The sequence below is a fragment of the Paralichthys olivaceus genome, chromosome 6 (genome assembly GCF_024713975.1).
Source record: "Paralichthys olivaceus isolate ysfri-2021 chromosome 6, ASM2471397v2, whole genome shotgun sequence".
In the NCBI taxonomy this organism is placed as follows: domain Eukaryota; kingdom Metazoa; phylum Chordata; class Actinopteri; order Pleuronectiformes; family Paralichthyidae; genus Paralichthys; species Paralichthys olivaceus.
This window is the reverse complement of record NC_091098.1, coordinates 5,978,168-6,000,908: the sequence shown is the minus strand read 5'-3', so window position 1 is coordinate 6,000,908 and position 22,741 is coordinate 5,978,168. Positions and strand designations below refer to the sequence as shown.

General features: G+C 42.3%; 1 protein-coding gene across 7 annotated transcripts in view; it reads left to right on the top strand.

Annotated features, from left to right (window-relative positions):
• tns2a (tensin 2a) overlaps positions 1 to 22,741 on the top strand; it is a 54,181-nt gene that overhangs the window by 4,506 nt on the left and 26,934 nt on the right. For 5 of the 7 annotated variants that reach the window (XM_020089288.2, XM_020089291.2, XM_020089289.2 and 2 more), the window contains exons 2-3: positions 12,927 to 13,032; positions 13,332 to 13,369. In XM_020089288.2, the coding sequence (XP_019944847.2) occupies positions 12,927 to 13,032; positions 13,332 to 13,369 (144 nt within the window). Of the gene's footprint in view, positions 1 to 3,579; positions 3,721 to 12,926; positions 13,033 to 13,331; positions 13,370 to 22,741 lie in introns of those variants that run through there. The other 2 variants (XM_069526983.1, XM_020089292.2) reach the window with 1 other exon arrangement.

Genomic DNA, 22,741 nt, shown 5'->3' with positions numbered 1-22,741 from the left:
GTCAACCCTGAAGATGCAGCCTTCATCTTTAGCCGGCCCACGTAGTGTCCAGGGTCGGGAGCTCCATCCCAATAATGCACTGGGGCACCTTGAGTGCTGTGCAGCTGGCAAACCACACCATGGCACAGTTGGTGAACATGCTCTCTATGCTCCTGTAGGAATTGACCATCAGTTTCTGACTTTTCATCTCACACTACCAGCAGGTAAAATATATTTATGTAGGTATTAATGGTGTTAACGTTCATTGAACACTACCATGGAGACTATTTCTATCTGTAGTTGAGAGATAACATTTCAAGGGTTATTCTCTACTTGATTACATCTCATCTTCATCTTCTCCTCTGGTTTCCTTATATCAGTCATACTTGTACTTGTACGACGATTTTCAGTTTTCCTTACATTGAACTAGTGGAATCCTGCAGAAACCACCTAGACCATGTGCCTTTGTGATTTTTGTGACCTTTAACATATTTGGATGTTAAATCTGCCTCAGACCTTTACAGGCACCTCTACAGCTGAAGGGGTGTGTTCGAAAACTGTCCAACTGCATCAGAAGGCAGAAGTGTTCATAGCTGCCACACTGTGGTGGAGTGATATCCAAATACTGAAGAGACCAGGGTGTGATGTCAAATTGTTGATTTTTGGAAAGTAACAGAAATGGTCAGATACAGCTCCCTCAGTTCTGGTGTCAGAAAGGTGTGATGGGGTGTGGTTTCCTAAGCTTTTTGATCATGGTAGTTGGTTGTAATTCTTTTTATTTAGAAATGTAGCTTCATTTTTCCCTTTTTCAATCTACAGTTGACCGCCTACGAGGATTAAAAACAAAATTCGGCTTCTTTTCTTGTTTCTGTTGTGGACTCCAGAGATATATAGAGACTTGGTGTTGTGACAAGTGGTTTTACATGTATTTGCCTCGCTTCTCAGAAATATCCAATAAACAACAGAGTTTAGATTGACCATGACCAGTACTGAGGGCTGGAACCACAGGCATTCACTATAGAAACACCCAACACAGGAAGGAACGCTGACCGGTTAGGGTTAAATATAGACCCCCAAACATCCAGAATAGAATAGAATAGAATAGAATAGAAGTTCTTCAGTCCTGTGTTTTAGGAAAAAGGTGAATTCCTGTGTAAAGCCCACAGACTCAGGAGGTGGCTGTCGTAGACTGGATTCCTGTGGCTTAAAAACAATGATCTGTCCCAAACTCTGAGCAGGATTTGAGGAATGCTTGTTGTTGTGTGTAGCGGGCACGCAGATGAAAGCTGATCGAGGGCAAAGGGAAAGACAAACCATTTCCTCCAGCGATAAGTCAAACCCCTGTGACAAATCCCTGCACCGCCCTCAAAAGAACCGCCCTCACCTCGTAGCAAACCACTCACATGGTTCACTTTTTTATTTTATTTTGAGAAAACATCTTTGGGACTAAGCGGCTGACAGAGAGGATTTTATTGAACTCATGGCAACAATAACTGTGAACACGTGCTCATTTGCGTCCTCTGTGTTTCTCTTCCCACTTGCTCCTTCAACAGCTGCACCTTATCAGCCGTTGGCTTAGCGCTGTCTTACACAATCCTCCATCAAGCTACACAGCCCCCTTTTCCAGCCTCCTCCTCCTCCTCCCCTCATTTCCTCTTGGCCCGCTCTCCCACTCTGTCCACCGCTTTCTCATTTACCTCCAAAGATCCGCGCCTCTTCCTCGAGACTCTAAATTCTGCTCTCGACAGTCTAGACAAAAACACACCTGGCACCCCCCCTGTAATATTTCATGCAGCCTGCATTAAGATGCAAACTCTGGCCGTTGGGTGTTGCCAACCCCATAAAAATTACTCATCTGGTTTCCCATCTCTTCTTTTCACCCACCCCAACTTTGCGTCCAAGTTTGTCCTCATCTCCATCCTTCTCCTAACGTGACCATCCCCCACTTTACTCACTGACTCAACCCCTCATTCCAATCCCAAGCACCAGCTTCCTGTCTCTCATGGTCCCTCAGTATTTTCTCAGTCTCACACGTGACCTCCCCACCTCTCCTATTACCTTTTTTTCACCTTACTCTTTTGCCCGCCGCTTCTTCACCCACCTCTTTACCTCTTCACTTTGTCACAATCCAAAAGAAAGTGAGTAAATACACTCTCTGAAACAGATCCATTCTATTTCTCTTCTTTTTTTTGCACCATTAGCCGGAAATTCTTATGTTGTGAGCAAAAGCAATGGACCACATTACTGCACATGTTGTTTGGCGGGGGATTACTGCATACGTCATAATTCACAGTCACGTTCTGCACTGATTGGTGGAGTTACGCTGCACAGCCTTTGTACCACCATGTCAATTTAACACATATGGAAGTGACTAAGAGGCCGAGGCAGCAAACAGAACTAATGCTGTGTGCATTAGCAGTCTGAGGCTGGGGGATTTCATGGGCTAACCATTTGAGAAGGGCAACTCAAAAGGAATTCACCTATATGTGCATATTTAGAGTATAATCACAACCATCAGAGGCAAAGAAGAAATTCTTGGCTTGATTTAATTGCAGAGGATCAGCTCAGGCGACAGTCTGGTTTATTTTTTCTTGGTCTATATGCTCTTGATCATGTCTCTATGTGTGTTGATGATCATTTGAAGGAAATAAAGAACACAACAGTCACGCTGAAACTCATTAACTGTATAAAAGTTAGAAAACGTTATGCATATAAACCTGAACAACTTTGGCAATTACCTGGCACATTTCTCTTATTACCACTAGGTGCTGCTACATCCACACTAAAGTCACACACAGCGATGCAGATGTTAATCAAGCCACATCTGTGTTTGTGTGTGTTGGAGGTGTAGAGTAAGTGGTTAGGGCCACTAACAACAGTGATCTCCAACCAGGTGTAGTTGGACCACAGGGTCAGACCAGGAGGTAAATGTAAGAGATTGTGAGCAGGTTAGGTCGGGTTTATTTTGGAAAAAAGGAACATTTTCTTGAATTAAAAGTATTGTTAAGGATCAAATTAAATACTCAAATGAAAGAATGAATGGTAAAATGTGGCTCTTTGGTAAAGTTTGTTGCTTCCAGCAGGGACAGGACATACTTTAACTGAACGTTTGTATTCAAATGTATTTGTCATTCTTGTTTTCATGGGGGTTCCATCATAAATCACAAACACTAACTGACAGAAGAGGAATCTAAACATAGCAACACGCAGAGAGGCAACAGAGAGAAAGCAAAGGAAATAGAAAGAAAACATTTCTAACATAGGTAGTGTTTAAAGAGGATATGGAGTGTTCTTACTGTTAAAACTAATCTATAACTGAACTAATAAACTAATTCTGAGTGACTGTAATGATTAAAATGTTTTATATTGGACTTTAACATTAAATAGAATAAGACCTTTAATGTAACATCCATGAAAATCACATTCTGGATTCACCACCAGGTTTTTGTGGGACAATTACAGCGAATAATTCAGCCAATCCAGATCGAGGACCCTCACGCTCCCCTCCAGAAGCCGACCAATGGTGGGGGGAGGCTGCGGTAATAGTACTCCATATACATGTTCCCTGAGCTGCGTGTGGCTCCTCCCCGCGGCCCGAGCCAGGAGGAGGGAGGAGGACCGGGCTAAAGAAAACAAGTTATCTCATAGTCTCGTAGTTGCAAACCATGTTAGTGAAGTCCTGTGTGAGAATGAGGGATAGCTTCTGAAGCCAGGGACAGGATCAGCGGGAAAATGAGCAAGGTAAGAGTGACTGTTGAGAGTGTGAGAAAAGTTGAGGCTTTGATTGTGTGTGCGTTGGATTCACTTCTTCCATGCAGTCCAGGATTTGGAGCCTGGATGGATGTGGTGCTGAAATGTCCTGCGCGCTTCAGCTGCGTAATTGCGCACTTTGGGGATTACTGATCATTTGTATATATCCTGAAACCGTCATACTTTGAAATGACATTAAGTTTGTCCTGTGTGAAGTGTCCAGTCTGCTAAAGCCTCAACACTACAGGCGGATTATTTACAGTTAGAGAACCGAACTTCACATATCCTAACTTCCCTTGAGTAGTGTCACTGTACTGTAGACTACTATAATGTACTGTACTGTATACTGTACTGTACTGTAGACTACTGTAATGTAGTGTACTGTATACTGTACTGTACTGTAGAATACTGTTATGTAGTGTACTGTATACTGCACTGTTCTGTGGACTGTGGACGCGCAGCCACGAGCAAAAGACGCACAAACCTGCGATGACTTGATTGATCGATGAGTCACACTTCATTGAGTTGTCATACAATTTTCTGAATGGGGTTATATGATGCACCGAGCAGCAGCACACACACACACACACACACACACACCTCTACTCCCATTGTTACTGTTACACTTTAATGGGGATGAGTGGGATTCAGTACAGCGCACAGTGGTGTCTATATTTCTCCTACACACTCTCTCAGTGTATTTCTCCAGCTGTATATATAAATAGAACAATGTCAGGGACATGAGCTGGAGTTATCAGGATCAGCTGCGTCTGACTCTCATACCTTCTTTCTCTTACACGTCACTCACTAATGGACCATTCTGTCTGATGGAGACCTGAAGTTTTCTATCTGACGCAGTGAATTAAAGTGTAATTGCCTTGTTAAAGAAGAATGGGCAATTTGTTGCTTCCACCCAGATTGTAATGACATACGTCTGTGTATGTGTCTGTATGTGTGTGTGTGTGTGTGTGTGTGTGTGTGTGTGTGTGTGTGTGTGTAATGTGTGTAATGTAATGTGAGTTTTGCATAGACATGGACCTTATAGGGACCAAAGATAAAACATTATTTCTGAGCTCCTGGTTAAAGTCAGAGGTCGGATGTGAATTGTGGTTTGGTTAAGGTGAGGGTTAGGAGTCAGTCATGGTTGAAGTTAGGAATAAGGTTTTGAGTGAGTGTGTGTGAGTGTGTGCGTGTGTGTGTGTGTGTGTGTGTGTGTGTAAGATCCAGCTGTTACTCATGTTGTGGGGACAAAAATCTCCATAACGCAAACCCCCCCAAAAAATTGGTGGGTGAAGACATGTTAGTTAGGTTTAGGTGAGGGTTAGGGTTATGCATGTAGTGACTGCCGGGACCAGTAGACCTCATGGGGACCAAAGTTTTGTCCTAATGAGGCAAAACATCATTTCTGGTGTCCTGGTTAAGGTTTAGGTCACATGCTTTTGAGAGGCAGTTTGAAATGAATGGATGTCAGTGCAATGGTCTAACGAGGATGGGAAACCCTTTGGCCTGGTTACTGTACAGTTATCCTAAAGGGCGCGTTAAGATGACTGAAAGTGCATGGTGACACACATGCTTGGGCCTTCATATGTGTGTTTGTTTGCACAAGTGTGTGTTTGTATGTGTGCGGAGACAGTGATTAATGACGTCCGTGTTGTTCATACAGCAACAAATTAGTGTTGGCTCCATCATTGTCAAAGTTCCTATTTCCCCCCTTGCAACATGAGGATTAACAACAAGATAACATTGTCCAACCTCTTCCAACCTTCCCTTTACTGATAACAGTGTGTTCACTTGCAGTTTTTCTCCAATGTGAACAATATGTAATTCAGATAAGTGTTGGTGTAAAGAAATCCGATTCATGGGAAAACTTGGGCAGGAAATGTAATTAATTAATGCACCTCTTCCTCCTCCCACAAAAAAATAACACTGCTGCCTTTGAGCAAGGCACTAAAGTCAGCTGGCGACACTCAGCAGTACAATACAGTGGCTGTGTTCAGTGTACAGCAGGTATTCCATATTTGTAATTATTGGGTGTAACTGAGAAGTTTGATGGTCCACACACATGTTGGTTGTGTTTACTTGGGAGACCCCCTGTTTGCTGCCAAGCCAAGAGGCTGAAACAGAGGCCGGCTCACATTCCCTTGTGCCAGATGCGGTTACACCGAGCACAGATCTACAGTAGCAGCTATTCACTCTTGCCTGGAAACGACTCCTTCTACTCGAGCAGACGCAGCGACAGGTTTCGTAGGCATGTGTCTGAGGCTGCAGTCAGATCAGACGTGGTCCAAAGTAACACGCTTAACCATCGCTTAATCATCACCCACGGATGATATCATCCGCTTACTGAGGCATAGTGAATGGGTGACATTATGAGGCAAAACAGTAAATATTTAAATCTGCAGCAGGGGGTGTTTGGTGGCGCAGCACTGCAATCTGTGTGTGTGTGTGTGTGTGTTTGTGACAGAAGTCCAAGGGAAAGGAAACATGGCGGCAGGCTGACTTCACTCAGGAACATTCAGGAACAGGCACTCTCTGTTCCCTCCACTGCCTGTCCCACCCTTCGGTCACACACATGCACTCACATTTATTAACAAACACACATGTTGGCCTTGATGCCTAAAAAATGATGCAGGAACCCAGATAGCAGACCATGTGAGACATTCAATGTAGGGTGGGATTTAAGTACACAAGAGGTGACAAACACACCACAGAATAACTGTGTGATTAACAGCTGCTGCAAAATGAAACATGTTTGGGTCGTTCTCCATTTCTGAGGGACATTGAACTTCTCTGCAAGAATCAGGTCGTTCAAACTGAAACTGAGGGTCAAGTCTATAAATTCCTTTCAAGGGCCTGAGAATTTTCCCCCTCTTTGCAAAAGACTAGTGTGTGATAGTCAGTGAGAAAAGACACCAGTTGCACAGCAGATGCAGTTTGACCTGTGTAACAGTTCATCAGCTTTAAACTTTCACTTGTGTGTCAATACCCATTTTCTGAATTAAGTGGGTGAGAACAAAGTGGAAATAGACTGTCATGTTATACCCATATTTGTACAGTTGAATGAGTCAAGTCAAGTTGCATTGTGGGTAATGTAAATGGTAAATTGTCTGTGTTTATAAAGCACTTTTGTCGTGTTGATGACCACTGAAAGCGCTTCACAATACAGGTTATTGCCTTTTCCCCCATTCTACGAGAGGCAATTTGGGGTTCAGTATCTTGCCAAAGGACACTTCGGCACTGGGAAGAAGAATGTGTGGACTAAAAAAGATGATTCTGCATTGATGAGTGTAATGACCATGCTTCATCAGTACAAATACTCAGCATTAAGAGTTAGAACAGCAGGCGTGTTAATGAAAACAGTTGTTCATACCATCACCAGTCAATTAAATAAACACTGCAGTGATAGAAAGTAGAAAAAGTAAAAATTTAATATTTGGGGTTTTATCAAACTACTCTATTTAAACCTGTCTGCTTGAAATGGGCTGTTTGCTTGGTCTGTGGTAATAATGATTGCAGTTCTCTGTCTGAAAGTTTAAAAGTGGCCTAGAGTAATTGAGCCGCAACAAAAGAAGACCTGCGGCAGGACTCAGTCCTCAGGACTCTGAAGCTGTGACACCGCTGCTGCACAAAGAGCTGTTCATCTGTTTATTCAAAGTTCAGTGAAGCTCGACACAGTACAGAGAACCCTGAACTGGAGAATCAGCTGTTTTTGCTGTTGTCGTGAACGATCAACAGCATGTTGTTGGTGACTCCCAGCTACCTCGGATAAAATGCTTTCAGAATTCACTGAACTACAGAGAACCTCCAGACAGAGTTTCTCTGGCCAGTCCCTTAGTATATGTCTGCAGAAAGTCCAGAGGAGCCAATGTAACATGTGACATGACATCCTGTGGAGTTCTGACAGCTTTCATGTGTCCCAGACGTTGCAGCTCCAGAGCGCTGGTCGCTTGTTAATATTGAACATATCACATGTCCAAATCACATTAAATTCAACAGCGCACTTTTCTGGGCCCTTAATACAAGACATGCCGAATGTGAAGCTGATAAGAGAACAGTTCTGGAGATATGTGTTCCACATATAGACAGACAGACAGAGATTTCTGGAATTATTAGATATATTCAAGCAATATGAAATAAATAAATACAATCAAATAAATTACAGAAACAAAACAGGTCAATGATTAAATAATATCAATAACTAGTATCATCATGTTAAATGAGCATTTCTGCCAGTTTATCACAGCCGAATATGAAACACCTGCCACTTCTGACTGTGTACAACTGTGACACTGTAAAGTGGTTGTGTCTGGCCTGTAGAATAATGATCAAAGAGCTGAAAAAAGTCCAAGTGATGGTAATAAAGTTTTCTAATGACAAATTCACTCTTCCCCTGAGGGGTACTTTGGATTAGTGCCCTCACAGACCATCTGCAGCTGAAGCTGAGGTCAGTGTCCAGTCAGTAATGAACCACTCCCACACAATGCCCATCATTGTTTAAATATCAAGACTATATTTAGACAGAAACACGGGGGCGTTTCCAGGGATTTTTATGTGTGTGTGTTTGATTGGCTCTCATTTGTTTTTACATTTGAATGTATAAATCTCGGCCTGTGTGCATCTCTTGTGCGTGGGTCCAACCCCTCCCTCCTTCAATCCAGCTACTGTTCTGTGACGGTAGGCAGATGTGCAGTGAAGAGGGGGGGGGATCTCTGGTTAGAAAGCATCTCTTTGACTCCAGAACCTTCTGCTTCCTTTTTCTGCCAGAAGGCTAAAAATATTATAAAAAGGGCTTCTTGTGCGTATAGCAGACGCAGTGGAGGTGGGGTCTGTCTTGGCACACGGGGGGGACACGGGCACGGGAAGAGGAAAAGGGAAAGGCTGTCTGTTTCCACTGACTGTCTGAAGGGATACACATCTGCACGGGAGTTCTTCATCTTGAAGTCTCAGGTAGCTGTTTGCAGCTTGTGCAAATCATGTGGAAATTTTGTCAGGCTTTGTTGCTCCTGTTGACACGTGTACTATTATATGTGAAGGTTTGTCAGATGGATGTAGTGTTGTCAGCCTGTGCAGTTGTGGAAATGTGCCTCAACAGTGTTAGTGAATAGAATGATTTGCTCATTTTCTGCAAAATGCACCAGTACATTTATTCCGTCTCCCGGTTTTTCAGTTTTTGTCTCAGGCAGCAGAAATGTGAGTTTCATTATAAGCTCAGTGTGCTGAAAACTCCATGAAAACCTTTAGCACAGGAAAATGTTTTTTGTCCATTACAGCAATGACAGTAATTACTATCCTGGGGATCAGGCTCAGCATCACAGGTTGTTTTTAGTGCTCATGCACTGAGGCTCCACCAGCTGTTTTCTGCTTCTGTTGTTATCCGCCTCACAGTTGTAAACCTCTTCCACTGTGGTTTCTTCTGCTGAACTCTCAAGTTGAGTTGAGTTGAGTTAAGTTAACTTAGGTGTTTTCAGTGGATTCGGTTCCTCAGTTTGCACAGGGCTCTTTCCTTAATGAAGCCATGAATACATGTTGCTAGTTTTTGGGGTAATTTCCCCATAATACAGGACTTATGCTTTGAAATTACGAGGTACTTACAAGCCTCGACTTCAGGATTTTGAACTGATAGAACTTTGTTGATTTCTTTTCCATAACTGCATATATTAACGTTTATTGCTTTACTGTGCTTGAGCTGATGTGACTGTTAAAATACATCTATCTTTACTCCAATGGAACAGTTCATCCGGCTTCACACTGGACATGCGTATAGTTATGAGACCGAGAAAGAACAGTGTCCATTTTGGTGCGTTTTGGACATGATACTTTCAATATTGATAGGATTTGAGTAAACAGGTGACCAGTGCTCGGTAGCAGCAGTGGCTGGGAATCATCAGGTGACTCTGTCATTCACAACAACATCACATTCACAATAACGGGCACGTTCAAGGCAACAGCAATGACTGATTCTCCAGTTCGGGGTTCTGTGTGCTGTGTCGAATATTCCTGCACTTTACTTCCTGCAGCTCAATTACTGCAGGTTACGTGTACAGTTTACGAAAGAGAACTGCAACCAGCATCACCACAGACCAAGCAAACAGCCCATTCCAAGCTTTTACATTTAAGACACTGTATATAAATACTTGATGCTTTCTGCGGACGTAGCTATAAAAATAGAACCTGCAACCTTTTTGAAAAAAATTCATATGGCATATTTCATTTATAGCATCAAAGAAAAGTGGTACAATTATATTTATTTATTTGTAACAAATCAATTGTTTCATCATTTCATTAATTTATCCAATAACCAAGAGTCATGGGGTTCATGGTCGTTGCTTTAACCGTCATTGTTAGTTGCTTGAAATACAAAGTCATCATCCATTTACCTTCTAGTTCCCTCACATGAACCTGAGCTTTAAGCTTTTAGCTTTTGATTGGTGTCAGATATGAGTCCTAGCTTCTACATAATCCAGCAGCAGAGTCTTGTATCACTGTCTGACCATGATTGCCTGTGGTTGGACCATATAGTGGTCTTGATTGTGTCTGGAACAGGAGGAATGCTGCCAACCTCTCCTCTGTGTGTTTATCTCACAGCCCACATCACCACTGTGGTTGAGCTGACAGTAGCTGGTTGCTTTTTTAAACTCATCGTGGGCCTTATGTGTGAACTCATAATCGTACACCCACACACACACACACGTGTATACTTAAGCAGGTTATTGCACACGTTCTTTGAGGAAGATGAGGGCAAACTATAGACTGAATCCTTAAATACACATGCAAGAAGGAGCTGGGGAAATGAGGTTGGGTGTGCATTTGTGACAATGTGTCAAAAGTCCAAATCTGACATGCTCTGTCAGTTGACATTAATGTCAGGGCAGAGCTAATGAGCAAGGGATTCATGAACTAGTAAAACTGGTCATGAGACAAGGAGCATTGTTATGTTTGGGGTTCAGGAAAGGGTGTACGTGGACTAAAGAAGGAGGAGGATTCATCAAAACAGGATCAAGATAGAACAAGATAACATGAAAGTTAATGAAGCCCGTGTGGACTTTGTTGTGAGAAAAGTATAAACGAGAATATGCCAAGTTATACAGAGTGGAACAAAAATAATGGAGATGTTAGAAAAAAATATACAACTTGCAAAAGTAATGACTCCACAGCTCTAGTGGTGGGATGTCAATCTCCTGACCGCACCATATTACATAACATATATCGGCCAACCACCAGCCCCCGCGCCACCCACCCAGTCCACCTTCACCGTCCAAGGTGCTGTGGTCATAGTACACTTGTGCTGGAGCGGGCCAACAGCATCTGAACACAGCTGGCAGAGGGTGATGCCAGGCAGGCAGCTGTCCAAACACTGTCCAGTCCAGAGAACAGAGTCAAAGCAGTGGGATAATGGAAAAAGTGTGCAAACAGCCGCCTTTCTTTGTTACCAAGGAGGAAAAGCACACACAGAGGAAACAAAAAACCCTTTATGTACATGTATCAGTTCAATTAAAGCCATGGAAACATGCTGATTAGCCTCAGCAGTATGAGGGCTTTCTGACATACTTATTCATGGTGACGAAGCTGATGGTGTGAGTTTACCTTGCACCCATGCTTTCCCTCAAAAGCATTAACAGAGAAACTGCTTCTGTCTCAGGCTACATCCCCACAACTGCTTTTTCATTTTAAAACACATCCACTCTGCTACGGATATCCCAGGCGTCTACACAACTCTGGAGTTTTAGAGCTGCTAAAAGTTTGGTAAAGTCGCAGGCACCATTTTAGTTTGAAAACTCCATTTTAGTTGTTTGGAAATGATGACGCTTGCTGATTGCGTCTTTTCTGTCATAATGTAGTATTCGCTTAATTGTCAGAGTCCTGTCACTCGACCCCCTTCCGGAAGAAAACAACCACCAACAGCCTCGGCTACAGTAGTGAAGAATGCAACAGGGATCATCCGTTACAAGTTTTTCTGACCTTGTTGTCTTTGCTAACAGCTGTTGTGCAGTCACATTCTGTATTTTGCAATTATCAGAGGTTTTTGTTTGAAAATGAAAACTTATTAGTATGGATGTCACATGCTTATAATATAAGCGTCCAAACATTTGTGCTGCCTCTCAACATTACATTGCACATACTGGTTTTCTCCCCCTACATCTCTCCCATTATGCATCCATGCATGAAAACATGCTTAGCAATCCCAGTACTTAGCCTGTGGTCGTTAGCGTTCTTGTGTTCAAAGCCTCCTCTGAGTCCTGTCAGGCCCAGTCATCTGTGGATCTGATCCCATGTTGGGAAACAAAGAGGCACTGGGTGGGAAGAGCTGCCACACAAACTTACACACACACCCACACACACACACACACATACACACACACTATATATGGATTATCATGGGTTATGGGCGGGAACCACAAGGATTATAACTGGAAGACAGTTACACAACCAGAACAGAGGTTCAAGAGGCACAGGGAGTAGAGAATGGATGGTGTCATAGTGGTACACATGCTGAAAGTCTTTCCTTCTGCATCTTGCTGCACTCTGCCTGACAGTTCAGAGGAAAATGATCTAAAAAATATGACATCTACGATAATCTTCAAAATGTTTGACATTAACTGACAATAAAACTCTCACAGTGACAATGTAGAACCATGTGTTTTCATGGCTAAATGCAGTCTCAAACTTTCCAAACTGCAGATGTTGAACAGATGACCCCCACACTTTGAGTAGAAACAGATATATATGATAATAATATTGTTTGTTGTGATGTTATTATGTTATCTGTATTTTAAATTATATTATAACATTCATATGATCGTGCCATTACTGCCCTGTGAGGTCGAATATCGTGCAATCAATTCATGAATCACATTTTACAGTCCCACAATGATTGCGGTTTTCAATTCCTCAATTTCACACACTGACTGCCACAGTCCACGTCCATATACACAGTTATGATTGAGTGTTGTTGTAGAAAGAGTTGGGGAAGTCCCGTCTTTGTCTGTTGTGTTTTCATGCCATCAAAAGAAAGTGTATAAATGGTTGACAGACAAACATTTGACATCTGCCAAGTCAAACTCTTGGTTTAAGGTCAAACAAGGTTTTGGAGAGTTGGCAGCTCCACAGACTGTATTGCCACATTCTGAGAGCAAATCTAATTTTTCTGTCTGCATGTGTGTGTGTGTGTGTGTGTGTGTTCGTGTGCATGTGAGCAGGCGGGGAAGGGAGAGCCCCACATCTTCAAGGAAAAGACCTTCAAGAAGAAGCGGCAGTGCAGTGTGTGTCGGCAGAACGTGGATCACGTGGGCTCCTTCTGCAGAGGTGAATGTTGCAAACACATGAGGTTGTTTGTGTGGCAGTGTTGACAACTGGTCTAGATATATCATTCCATGGCAGGATGATATAACAGTCTAGCTGAAAGTCTAGCCCTACTAAACAACACAATGAGGATAGGATGCAGGACATGGAATAGAAGACGTAGTATGACTGTAATTGTGCAACTAACTGAATGTATTGCGTCTGAATAATTGTCCATGCCATCATAAATAACTGAGCAAAGCAGTTACAATAATGCTACTTTTGTCATTTTGTTTTTCCTCCTCCTCTTTCTCTACTCTCAGTATGCAAGACAGCTACCCACAGGAAGTGCGAGGTCAAGGTAAGAATTAATGTCAGCCCATGGTTTCTCAATGTGGTCTCAAGATGGGGAAACAATAGTTTGTGGTGGTGGACAGTAATGAAGGGATGATTTGGGCGTAGAAGTAAAACTACACCTTTTCTGTTCATGAGCATATTCAATTTGCTCATTAAAAAACTTAAGTTGTAAAGTGGGTAAGAATTTAAGAGACAATTTTTGACATTTTCATTTATATATCAGATGAATCTGAATCTTGATGAAAAACTCACAAATTTTGGAGCTGGTTTAGATGATATCCAGATAAAAATCAGGATCTAGTGAATTTATATATGGTTTCATAAGGGTCAAGGCTTTTTTTCAGCTGCTCTATGGTAACAAATAGGGATATAAACCTGCCTCTTGTTTTTTCTGTACATTTGGATGTACACCTGAGCTCCACCCAGAAGTAGTATGTCAACGAGAGCTCTACAGTTTTTATCACAAACAACTCGATGAATAAAACATACATAAAGAAACAGTGTAATGCCACTTACATAAAGGGATTGAATCTCTAATAGCTAATATATGCAGTCATATTGGATACAACTGTCATTAAACAGTCTTGACTTGATTTGTATTTTTTCAGAAGTTTTTGTGGTCATTTGGTGGCAACATATTGCAAAACATACATCTTGTTACATCAATAACTTTGATTACTGCAGTAATATGAACATTTGAAGTCAATAATGTGAGTGTATCCTGCTCTAGAGCACATTAAATGTGAATTCATCAACAGCTACCTCCATGACCCCACTAATTCAAGGTTCAGCCCGATGCCGATCCGTTAAATGTCCAGAGGCGGGACTCCTTATTTGAAGATATTGAAAGAACTGAAGGAGGAACAGAAAATATTTTCCAGTTGAGTTGTGTGTGATATATTGTCATTTCACTGAGGTCTGAGGCAATGGCTGTGTGAAGGCAGAAGTCTAGAGATCTCTTCTAATATGAAGGCTGCTCAGTTGCATTCCTCGGAAAGAGCCGTAAGCCTTGCTCCAACCCCACACTGCTGCCTCTGTGAAAGGGTCATTGATGGAGGGATGGTATGATGAATAGACAGAGGGATGCAGAGGGTGGGGGGGGGATGCCAACCATGGCCAAAGTGACGAAGACAGAGCAGAGGCTGAGGCCGGGAGACTTGGCAACCAGCGGGGCGAAGGAGAGAAAGCCAAGGGCAAAGGCATGTGGCAAAGACAAGACTCGTTCCTCTTGCATCCCTCCATCCTGTTGTCTTTTATCTGAGGTGAGGAGAGCCCCAAGGATGAGTTCAGAGATGAATGTGTGGCTTTGAAATGGTACGCACTAAAAAAGAGTAGAATCAGGCTTTTCAGAAGAACTTGTGATGTGGTGTTGGTTTGTTTCTGCATGGATTTATTGTTCTTTGTACAACCTGTTTGATGTTTTCCAAGTCTCCCCATGTACAATTAGGTACTGGCTTCTCTGTGGCCCTATTCAGACCACCCAGCCTGAGAGATCTGATCTCAAGTGGACAACGTTACGCACATATGTTCACACCTTAAAATGAGTCCTGAATGTGTCTCCCTTGAATACTTGCGATTGGATCTTACTTACCCCGCTCTATATGCAAATAATCAAGTCATTTGATTTTGTGAAGACCAAATTATTTTGTTTTTACTCAATCTGAGTTTACAGAGAAAGAGAGAGAGCAAGTGAGGGGCTGAATAAATGAATAAATAAATGCATGCAGCCAGAACGATTTTAACATTTAAGAAAAGTATCAATCAACATATGGACACTGAGACATTTGCTTCATTGTGAAACAGTAGCGGGTCAGAGGTCGTCAGCTGAGTAGGTGGTCCTTCACATGTGGCCCAGGATGCATCTGCTTTCACACAGCTAAAATAATGTGGACACATGCGTCCCAGATGACCTCTGAATGTGATCTGAGTGATTGGATCTTTGGAGATTCAGGACACATTTTGTTTGGTGCGTTTTGTACTTTGCACTGACGAGCTGGCCACTTATGATTGGATCACTCAGGTCAGATGTTAACACCATGTCTGAATTGGGTCAAAGTCAAAGAATAGATGCAAAGATCAATATCACTCTCATATCTGTGTGCTAATAAATGTTAGGGTCAGCTGGTTAACTTAGTTTAACATAAGACTGAAACAAAAGGAATTCAGCTTGATATATAATATATAACTTATTAATTAATAAGATTCAGAGGTGAAAGACTGAAAGTATGTAAGTATTTAGTTACCTTTGGAAATAACTGGGCTAGCTTTTACCTTGTATCCACTTTTTAAGGTTTGCTATTGTAAGCTAACCAGCATCATTTGAATGCACAGATACAAGAGTGGAATTTCATTTCAAGCAATTTAATTATTACATTCTGTTTTTAACAGACAGAAAGAAGTGAAGAGAAAATGTTTCTCTTTCCCTTAACTGGCAGATATCTTAAAAGGTAAAAGGAAGGAAATGCCAGTAATGTCACTAAAGAGGTCATTGGAAAACAACATAATATTCAGAAATCCTAAACATGTATTTCTTGTTATGCTTGATCACAGAGCAGTATGCCTTCTGATGGTCTTAAGCTGTTTTCAGACATGATGTGTGGGTAAAATCTGGAAATTAGGCTTCGGAGTTTAGCCAGAGTTTGAGGTTTTCTGCACAGACACATTCACAACACCTCCAAATCCTCCACATTATATAGGTGGGAGGGGAAGCAGCCGGGTGCAGCAGACGGAGGCAGGAAGTGAAATAGTAACTCTGCTGAGGAGATCACATGATTTTACTTGACAACACACAGACACCGGTGTCAACTCTCATCACTGCAATCTCTCTTGTAAAGACTGCAGAGCATTTCCCTTGGACATTTGCGTTCACGCATGCACCTCCTCCAGAGAAAATATAGAGGAACTGGGGAGTTCAGTGCAGCTTTACTGTAACTGTGATGTGCTGCTGTTGACTGGTCCTTAAACAGTGATATCCATCGCTGCTGCCCAGGAAGGGAGAGGTCAGATAACGCAGGGCGTGGGGGTCTGGCTGCTGTGTCTGCTCCAGCTGTTATCTACCCTCATACGGCATCAATCTCTAATACTGTGAATCCTAAAATGCAGACTTATTTAGTTATGGTAGAGATATGGTCCATTTAGATCTGAGCTTGCCTCGTCAATTTGCTTTGCCTTCCTCTTATTTATTCTGTATACGTGACCTTGTTTGTGCTAAACAAACTGAGTTACCTGTGTTAACAGTGCTATTAGTTCTAAGCGTTCCCTCACTTGCCCTCGATCCACATTTGGCAGTTATTATCTCAAACCTTGTGTTTGAATCATCCACCTCTACCCTCCTCCATGAGCATATTCACATTTGCCAACATACACATCTGGAGATCTGCCCTCTGTCATCTGTAAACCATCCTGTTCTCACCAAGCTTCTATTTACATCACCACCCGCCCCATGTGCTTCTGCTGTAGTTCCCTGGAAAATTACCCAACACTTTTATTCAACTACCTTCCCAGAAAGAATTGCTGTGTCACAATTTGCGTATTTCTTTAGGTTTACACATGTTATTGTGGTCAAGCGTCACTTCTCATCATTAGTGGTCGCTACATTGGCTACGTAGCAGAAGAGGAGGTGGCAGCAATAATGGCGAGGAGAGTCTAGCTGCAGACTGGGAGACCCTACAATAAATCAAGCCTAAATCTAACCCTGAACCTAAGCAGTTCAACTTCCACGCAACTTCATTCATGTTCGCCCCTCACATGTGTGCTGCTGCTCGGGCTGGTGATTACACTATGATTTACATGTGATGTAAAACAGGATGCACTAACAAGACAGTAAAATGTTGACATGGTTGAGGTGAGGGGGCAAAGCAGGTGGTAGATATTTTGGCACTCAGTTGTTGCGATCGTAATTTCTGCCAAGTGCACATATATCATATACAGAGGGTAGGGTAACTCATATACTGTATGTGTACTGATGGAATTATCTGAATTGAGACCACCAAAGACTGATGATGAAATATAATGTAACCACATGTGGGTTTTTTCTTTTGGTCATTCTGTTTCCAACTATTTGCCCACAAGGTCAACAGCCTCAGCTGGCCCATCTCAATTCTATTAAAACACACACACACACACACAGAGGTCCATAAAGAGCTTCATTTAAACATGCTCTTCTCTCAGAGAACAGTTTCTCCTTATCTTTGATCCCAAATGGAAAATGTATTCCACAGGGAATCAGGGGGGTGGGTGTGGGTGGGGGGACTAAGGCCCAGGGGTGAAGAGATGGAGGGAAGGTTGGGGAGAGACACAGAGATAGGGAGGGTGAAAGAGAGCAGAGGAGAAAGGATTAAAATGAGTGAAATGCAGCCCGTGACGAGTCAATCAGTCTGACTGCCTAATTAGGCAAGAGGAATCATTTCCTCTGGTCAGTGGGAAAAACTCTGTGACTGCTCCACTGACTGTTCAGCTCATAGACAAGTATCACTGTGGAACCCCACTGATACGAAATCCCACAGGCTGGTTGACTGAATGACTGGCAGACACACTGTACTTGAACATACTGTACAGAAAGAAGGACAGAGCTTTCATTAATCACAGCAATACTGCAAAATATGATTAAAAGTGTAGTTTTTTTGTGAACTAACAGCCTGTATTTGTAGTTGATAATACTAAGGAAATGATAAATAGGAACTAGCTGTATATTTATTGATAACTGCTAAAAAAACAAAATATTTATCATAATAATGGAAAAACTGCAAGTTAATCTCATATGAAAATGTTTTGATACCAGCCAACACTTGAATCCAACATTAATGTTTCACAGAGTGACAGGAGCTCCTTTGCATCCTTAATCGATTCACACCAATTCTGTCATTTTAATTTGGTCAAAATCCATAAACAGTTGCATGGCAACTACATGGATGTAGCAAGATCATAAGGTTTCCATATGAACTTGACTTCCAGAGCTGGTTTCCAGCAGTCAGAGTTATCTCTATTTTTGCAAAGCTGTTTACCAGTCCCTCACTGGCTGACTATTTCATTGATGCTTCACATAACTGACTGACTGATGAGTCGACTAAAAACACTTAAATACCCTCCAGGTCTGGTAAAGCCATCCTACAGATTTTGTGCGTCTGTAGAGCAGAGCTTTTTTTTTTACAGTAATTAGAAATCCCTGCTTCCCCTCCGTGCGTCAGGATTCCTAGTCGTCTCTCATCCTTGTCAGGCCTCTTATCTGCTCGTCATGTCAGAGTATATCTTTACATGAAACCAGGCTGTGGACTGTTTGCTCTGTCTGCTCCCCTTTACAAGAAGAGGATGTACAATCAAGTACAGATAGACAGTGCGGAAGTGGGGCAGGATGCAGGGATGAGATGTTTCTGTTAACATGAAAGCCTCTCATCAGGACAGTTGTGGTTTCAGTCCTGCTGCTCAGATCCTCTGTATTTTTAGCAAAGATTTTACATGAAAGACCCTGGGGCCATTTTCCTCTAGGTCTTGTTACATACAGTATATTTGATATTTGTCTGGCTAACATCCTTATTAGTGGCACTCATTTAATTTACTGCAGCTCTGTATTGTTGTTTTGCTCTTTTTTAAACTTTGCTAAACTGACCGTGTATGCAAAGCCTGCAGGGGACACCATGGGAAGTTAAGCAGAGATGGAGCGATGGAGTAATGGCACCATAACATCACAGCTGACCCCAACATCCCCCTCACCCAACACACTTCCTGTCACATGGAAACCTCCTATGCCTTCCAGTGATGTTACTGCGGGAGTATATCACTCGTTGCTGTAAAAACATGTCAGCCACAGCTTACATATACAAAAGGGCAAAAAGCTCAAAAAAAAAGAAAACATTCATTCAGACGGTTTACTGTAAGCAAACCTAATCGTTCGCAAGGATTTCAGTGACATCAGCAGTGAATTATCTCTGGTTAAAGCCTCGTGGCCTGCAGCCCAGACCTCTGGTTTCCCCCCTGCAGGCCCAGCACTTCACCGAAAACTCGCACAGTCAGTGAGTCATTCAGTTTAACAGGGTCCAACTGTATCGTTTTAACATCACCGGGACCGTGACTGTCTCCTCTGACTAAAGGAGTTTATCACTGACAGCTCCGCTAATTGCTGAGATAGGCTGGCGTGTTTTGAGTTTCAGCTGCGTGTGTGTGTGAGGAGGTTTTACTCCTGTTGTGGGGACCTAAATCTGTATATGCAGTCACATCATGCGGACTAAAAGCAATTCGCTTAATATTATAAATGTATACATTTAGAATGAAAAGGTGAGTGTGAGGATTTAAGGTTAGGTTAATGGTTAAGTTTGAAGTTAGCGGTATTGGTTAGGCAAGTAGCAGTTTAAGGTTAGAGTAAGTCTCCTGGAGTTAGTTGTTAGTTGTTGTTAGTTCTCATATCATGGTGACGCATGGTGTGTGTGTGAGTATGTGTGTGCTTTGGTCTGTCTTTAATTAAACAGGAACAGCGATGTTATATCTGACACCCACATTGCATGGTGCAGGACATGAGTCACACTTTTTACTGATATCCACTCTCCACTGTCACTGTTTATACAGACGTTTAATTTTGGGGCATTTCACATTATGAGCAACCCACCAAAAAAAAACAAAAAGTAAAATAGACGGGAGAGATATGAAGAAATCCTGGATGCTCAAATCAGTTGTGTGCCTGTGACTAATGGGTTATTCCTGTCCTCTTGTCTTTTCATCTTTTTCATCTTGTGTCCCGTCAGTTCCTTGTATTCACATCCTGGGGCCTCATCCCGATGATAAACAGGAAAAAATAAATACAGTCTTAGACCACAGCGTCGTCTTGTTTGTGATCTGTGGCTTATGGGCCCTAAGGGAAATTGTTGACAATGCACGCCTGTCTGAAGAATGAATGTGTTTTTGTGAATATGATAAATACTGGCTGAAGGGTTTAAGCTTTAAATATAGAAAGAGGAGTTGATATTGTGCTTCTGGGAATTGTGTCACTCCCTGCTTATCATGTCATGAGTGACAGAGATGCAGCTCAGCCGCAGAGGGCAGACAGGGAGGGAAGGACTGCAGATCTGTAATAATGCCTTCCCTGTGTTTGTTGGTCCACAGGAGATTTTTTCCATTGTTGATCTCTCCCCATCTCATCCCAACCCACGTCTTCCTGCTTTGTTTATTCATACCCACGTTTATTTTTGTCCAGATTCACGCAATAAGTTCTTGTTTGGCTTGGGACGAGGGTAAAGATGGGTGGATGAGAACGGCACAGTTGTGGAAGGTGTTTCGGCCTTCGGGGTGTACCTGAGAAAACCTTTGTGTAAGCTGCATTTGTGTATTTCTGTTTGTGTTTTGCATTTGTATAATTTTATGGGAATATCTTGTAGTGGCAACTGTTGACACCCAGCTCCATAACAGGGATTTGCTTCCCACCCGAGTCATTAAAGCTCCACCACGGGGACCCATGTGACCTGGGATATCTTTGGCCTCCCTCTCAGCTGCTTGGAGCAGAAACGAGACAGCCAGAGACAAGAGACCCTTTTCTTTCCCCTCGGGGTCAAAAGAAAGTGTGGGAACGAAAGACAAAGAGGAAAACATGCTGAACAGTGAGAACAATTTCACACACAAAAAAAAAAGAAAACAGAAAAATGCTTTGTTAGCTAGGCTCACACTAAAAGTGTGAAAGGGGACTCCTAAGTCTTGGGGATAGACATATTTCACCTATAGGTGTTGTCTTTGCTTAGTTATGGCCTTGCAGTCCCCTTGAGGTAGGCCGGGCGCTCTCTGGTTTTCTCATGAAGTCCACCTTGTCATGATTAAGAGGCATTAGACATGTGGGGCACATTTGAAGGATAGTTATACGACTAAGCAAGGTAACTCTCAGAACTGCCATAAAGTGAGTCCTGCAGGTCTGTGCAGAAGAAAGACCATCTGCATTTTGACTGCCAGACCTCCATGAAAAGTAAAGTCTAAACAACTCAACATGAAGCTGTTGTCAGAGTTCATTTGTTTCAAAAAAGATGGCACACTGTCAGAACTCCATTACTGTGGATGTTTTGCAAGACTTTAAAAACAGAGACACTCTTAAAGAGAGTGATAAGTTGCACAGAGGTTACCATGACACAATCCTCCCAAAGCATGCATGGGAATCATTTAAAACCATTTCTCTTTGTGTGACAACAGTATGAAACAAAGTGGGATTTCTACTTATTTATCTTGTGAGAACCAAATTGGTCCTTTAAGCCCTTGATGCAGCTTTGAAGGTAGTATTCTATACCCACAATGCAACCATGAGGTCTCGAGTCAACAGGTAGATGCAGAGCCTATGTAACTGAACAAAAATACTAAATGTGATTGACAACACTCAATCTCAACTCATGTCAATTTGAGATTAGTGTGATACAAGCACCCGTTACTTCACTCCCTGCTTTAAGAACGGGCTGCAATTGGCTCAGACAGTCTTTTCTATGCATTCCTCTTGACGTTCATCTTTATGGAATTTGCACTATGACAGGTGTAAGGTGTAAAGTTATTCCATATAGCTCAAACTCATCACAAGCATGAGCTTTGCTTCGATGGTCGCTGAGGATCAGAACGCCTGCTTTAGAGCTGCTGAAGTAACTCTGGTTTCAACATGGTCAAATCAGCGCTGCAGTCGCTGGTGACCTCACTTTGTCTTATTGTTGTAGGTTCATGTGTGTGTATTACTTTGACGAGTCAGTTGTGTGTAGGTGCTTCAATAGGTGGTTTTATTACAGTAAGACATCAACATGCTCTGTTCACTCCTAGGTCCCCTGCTTTCTTGTCTCGATCGCTAGCTGGTGCCTATGATGAAAGCACACAAGGTCGCAGGCTTTCATTTCTGATTCGTTGCGGCTTTCATCACAGCTCTCTGATTGGCTCTCCCGGGGGAGCAGAAGGAATGGGGGACTATTAAGCCTGAGGCTAACCATCAAAGGAAATGCTGCAATAGTCCAGTAATCATGGAGCAGATACAGTTTGATCAGGATCTCCAACAACTGGCATTGCCCACTGATGTAGTAACCGTTACGTCTCAGTACTTTACACTCACAGTGAATTCAATTCTGCACGGTTGATATTTTCATCTGTCTTTCTCAATGCAACACATCTTTTTTACATAGGAAAAAGTGACCCACTGCTGAGTAGACCTCCTTTCGCTCTCTTTTCAGTTCAGTATATGTGAGGAAGGGAAAATACAGTGTGTCATATGACATGATTCATTTGATGGACAGGCCATGCTAGTGGGTATTTTGGATGAATTAATTTGAACATGTAGCAATTATAGCCTAATCCTAAAATACTGTTAATAGAGTTCTATTTTATATATAGCTCTAATTAATTCTTCAATTACAGTGGGCTCGGCCTAGAATGTGTGAAA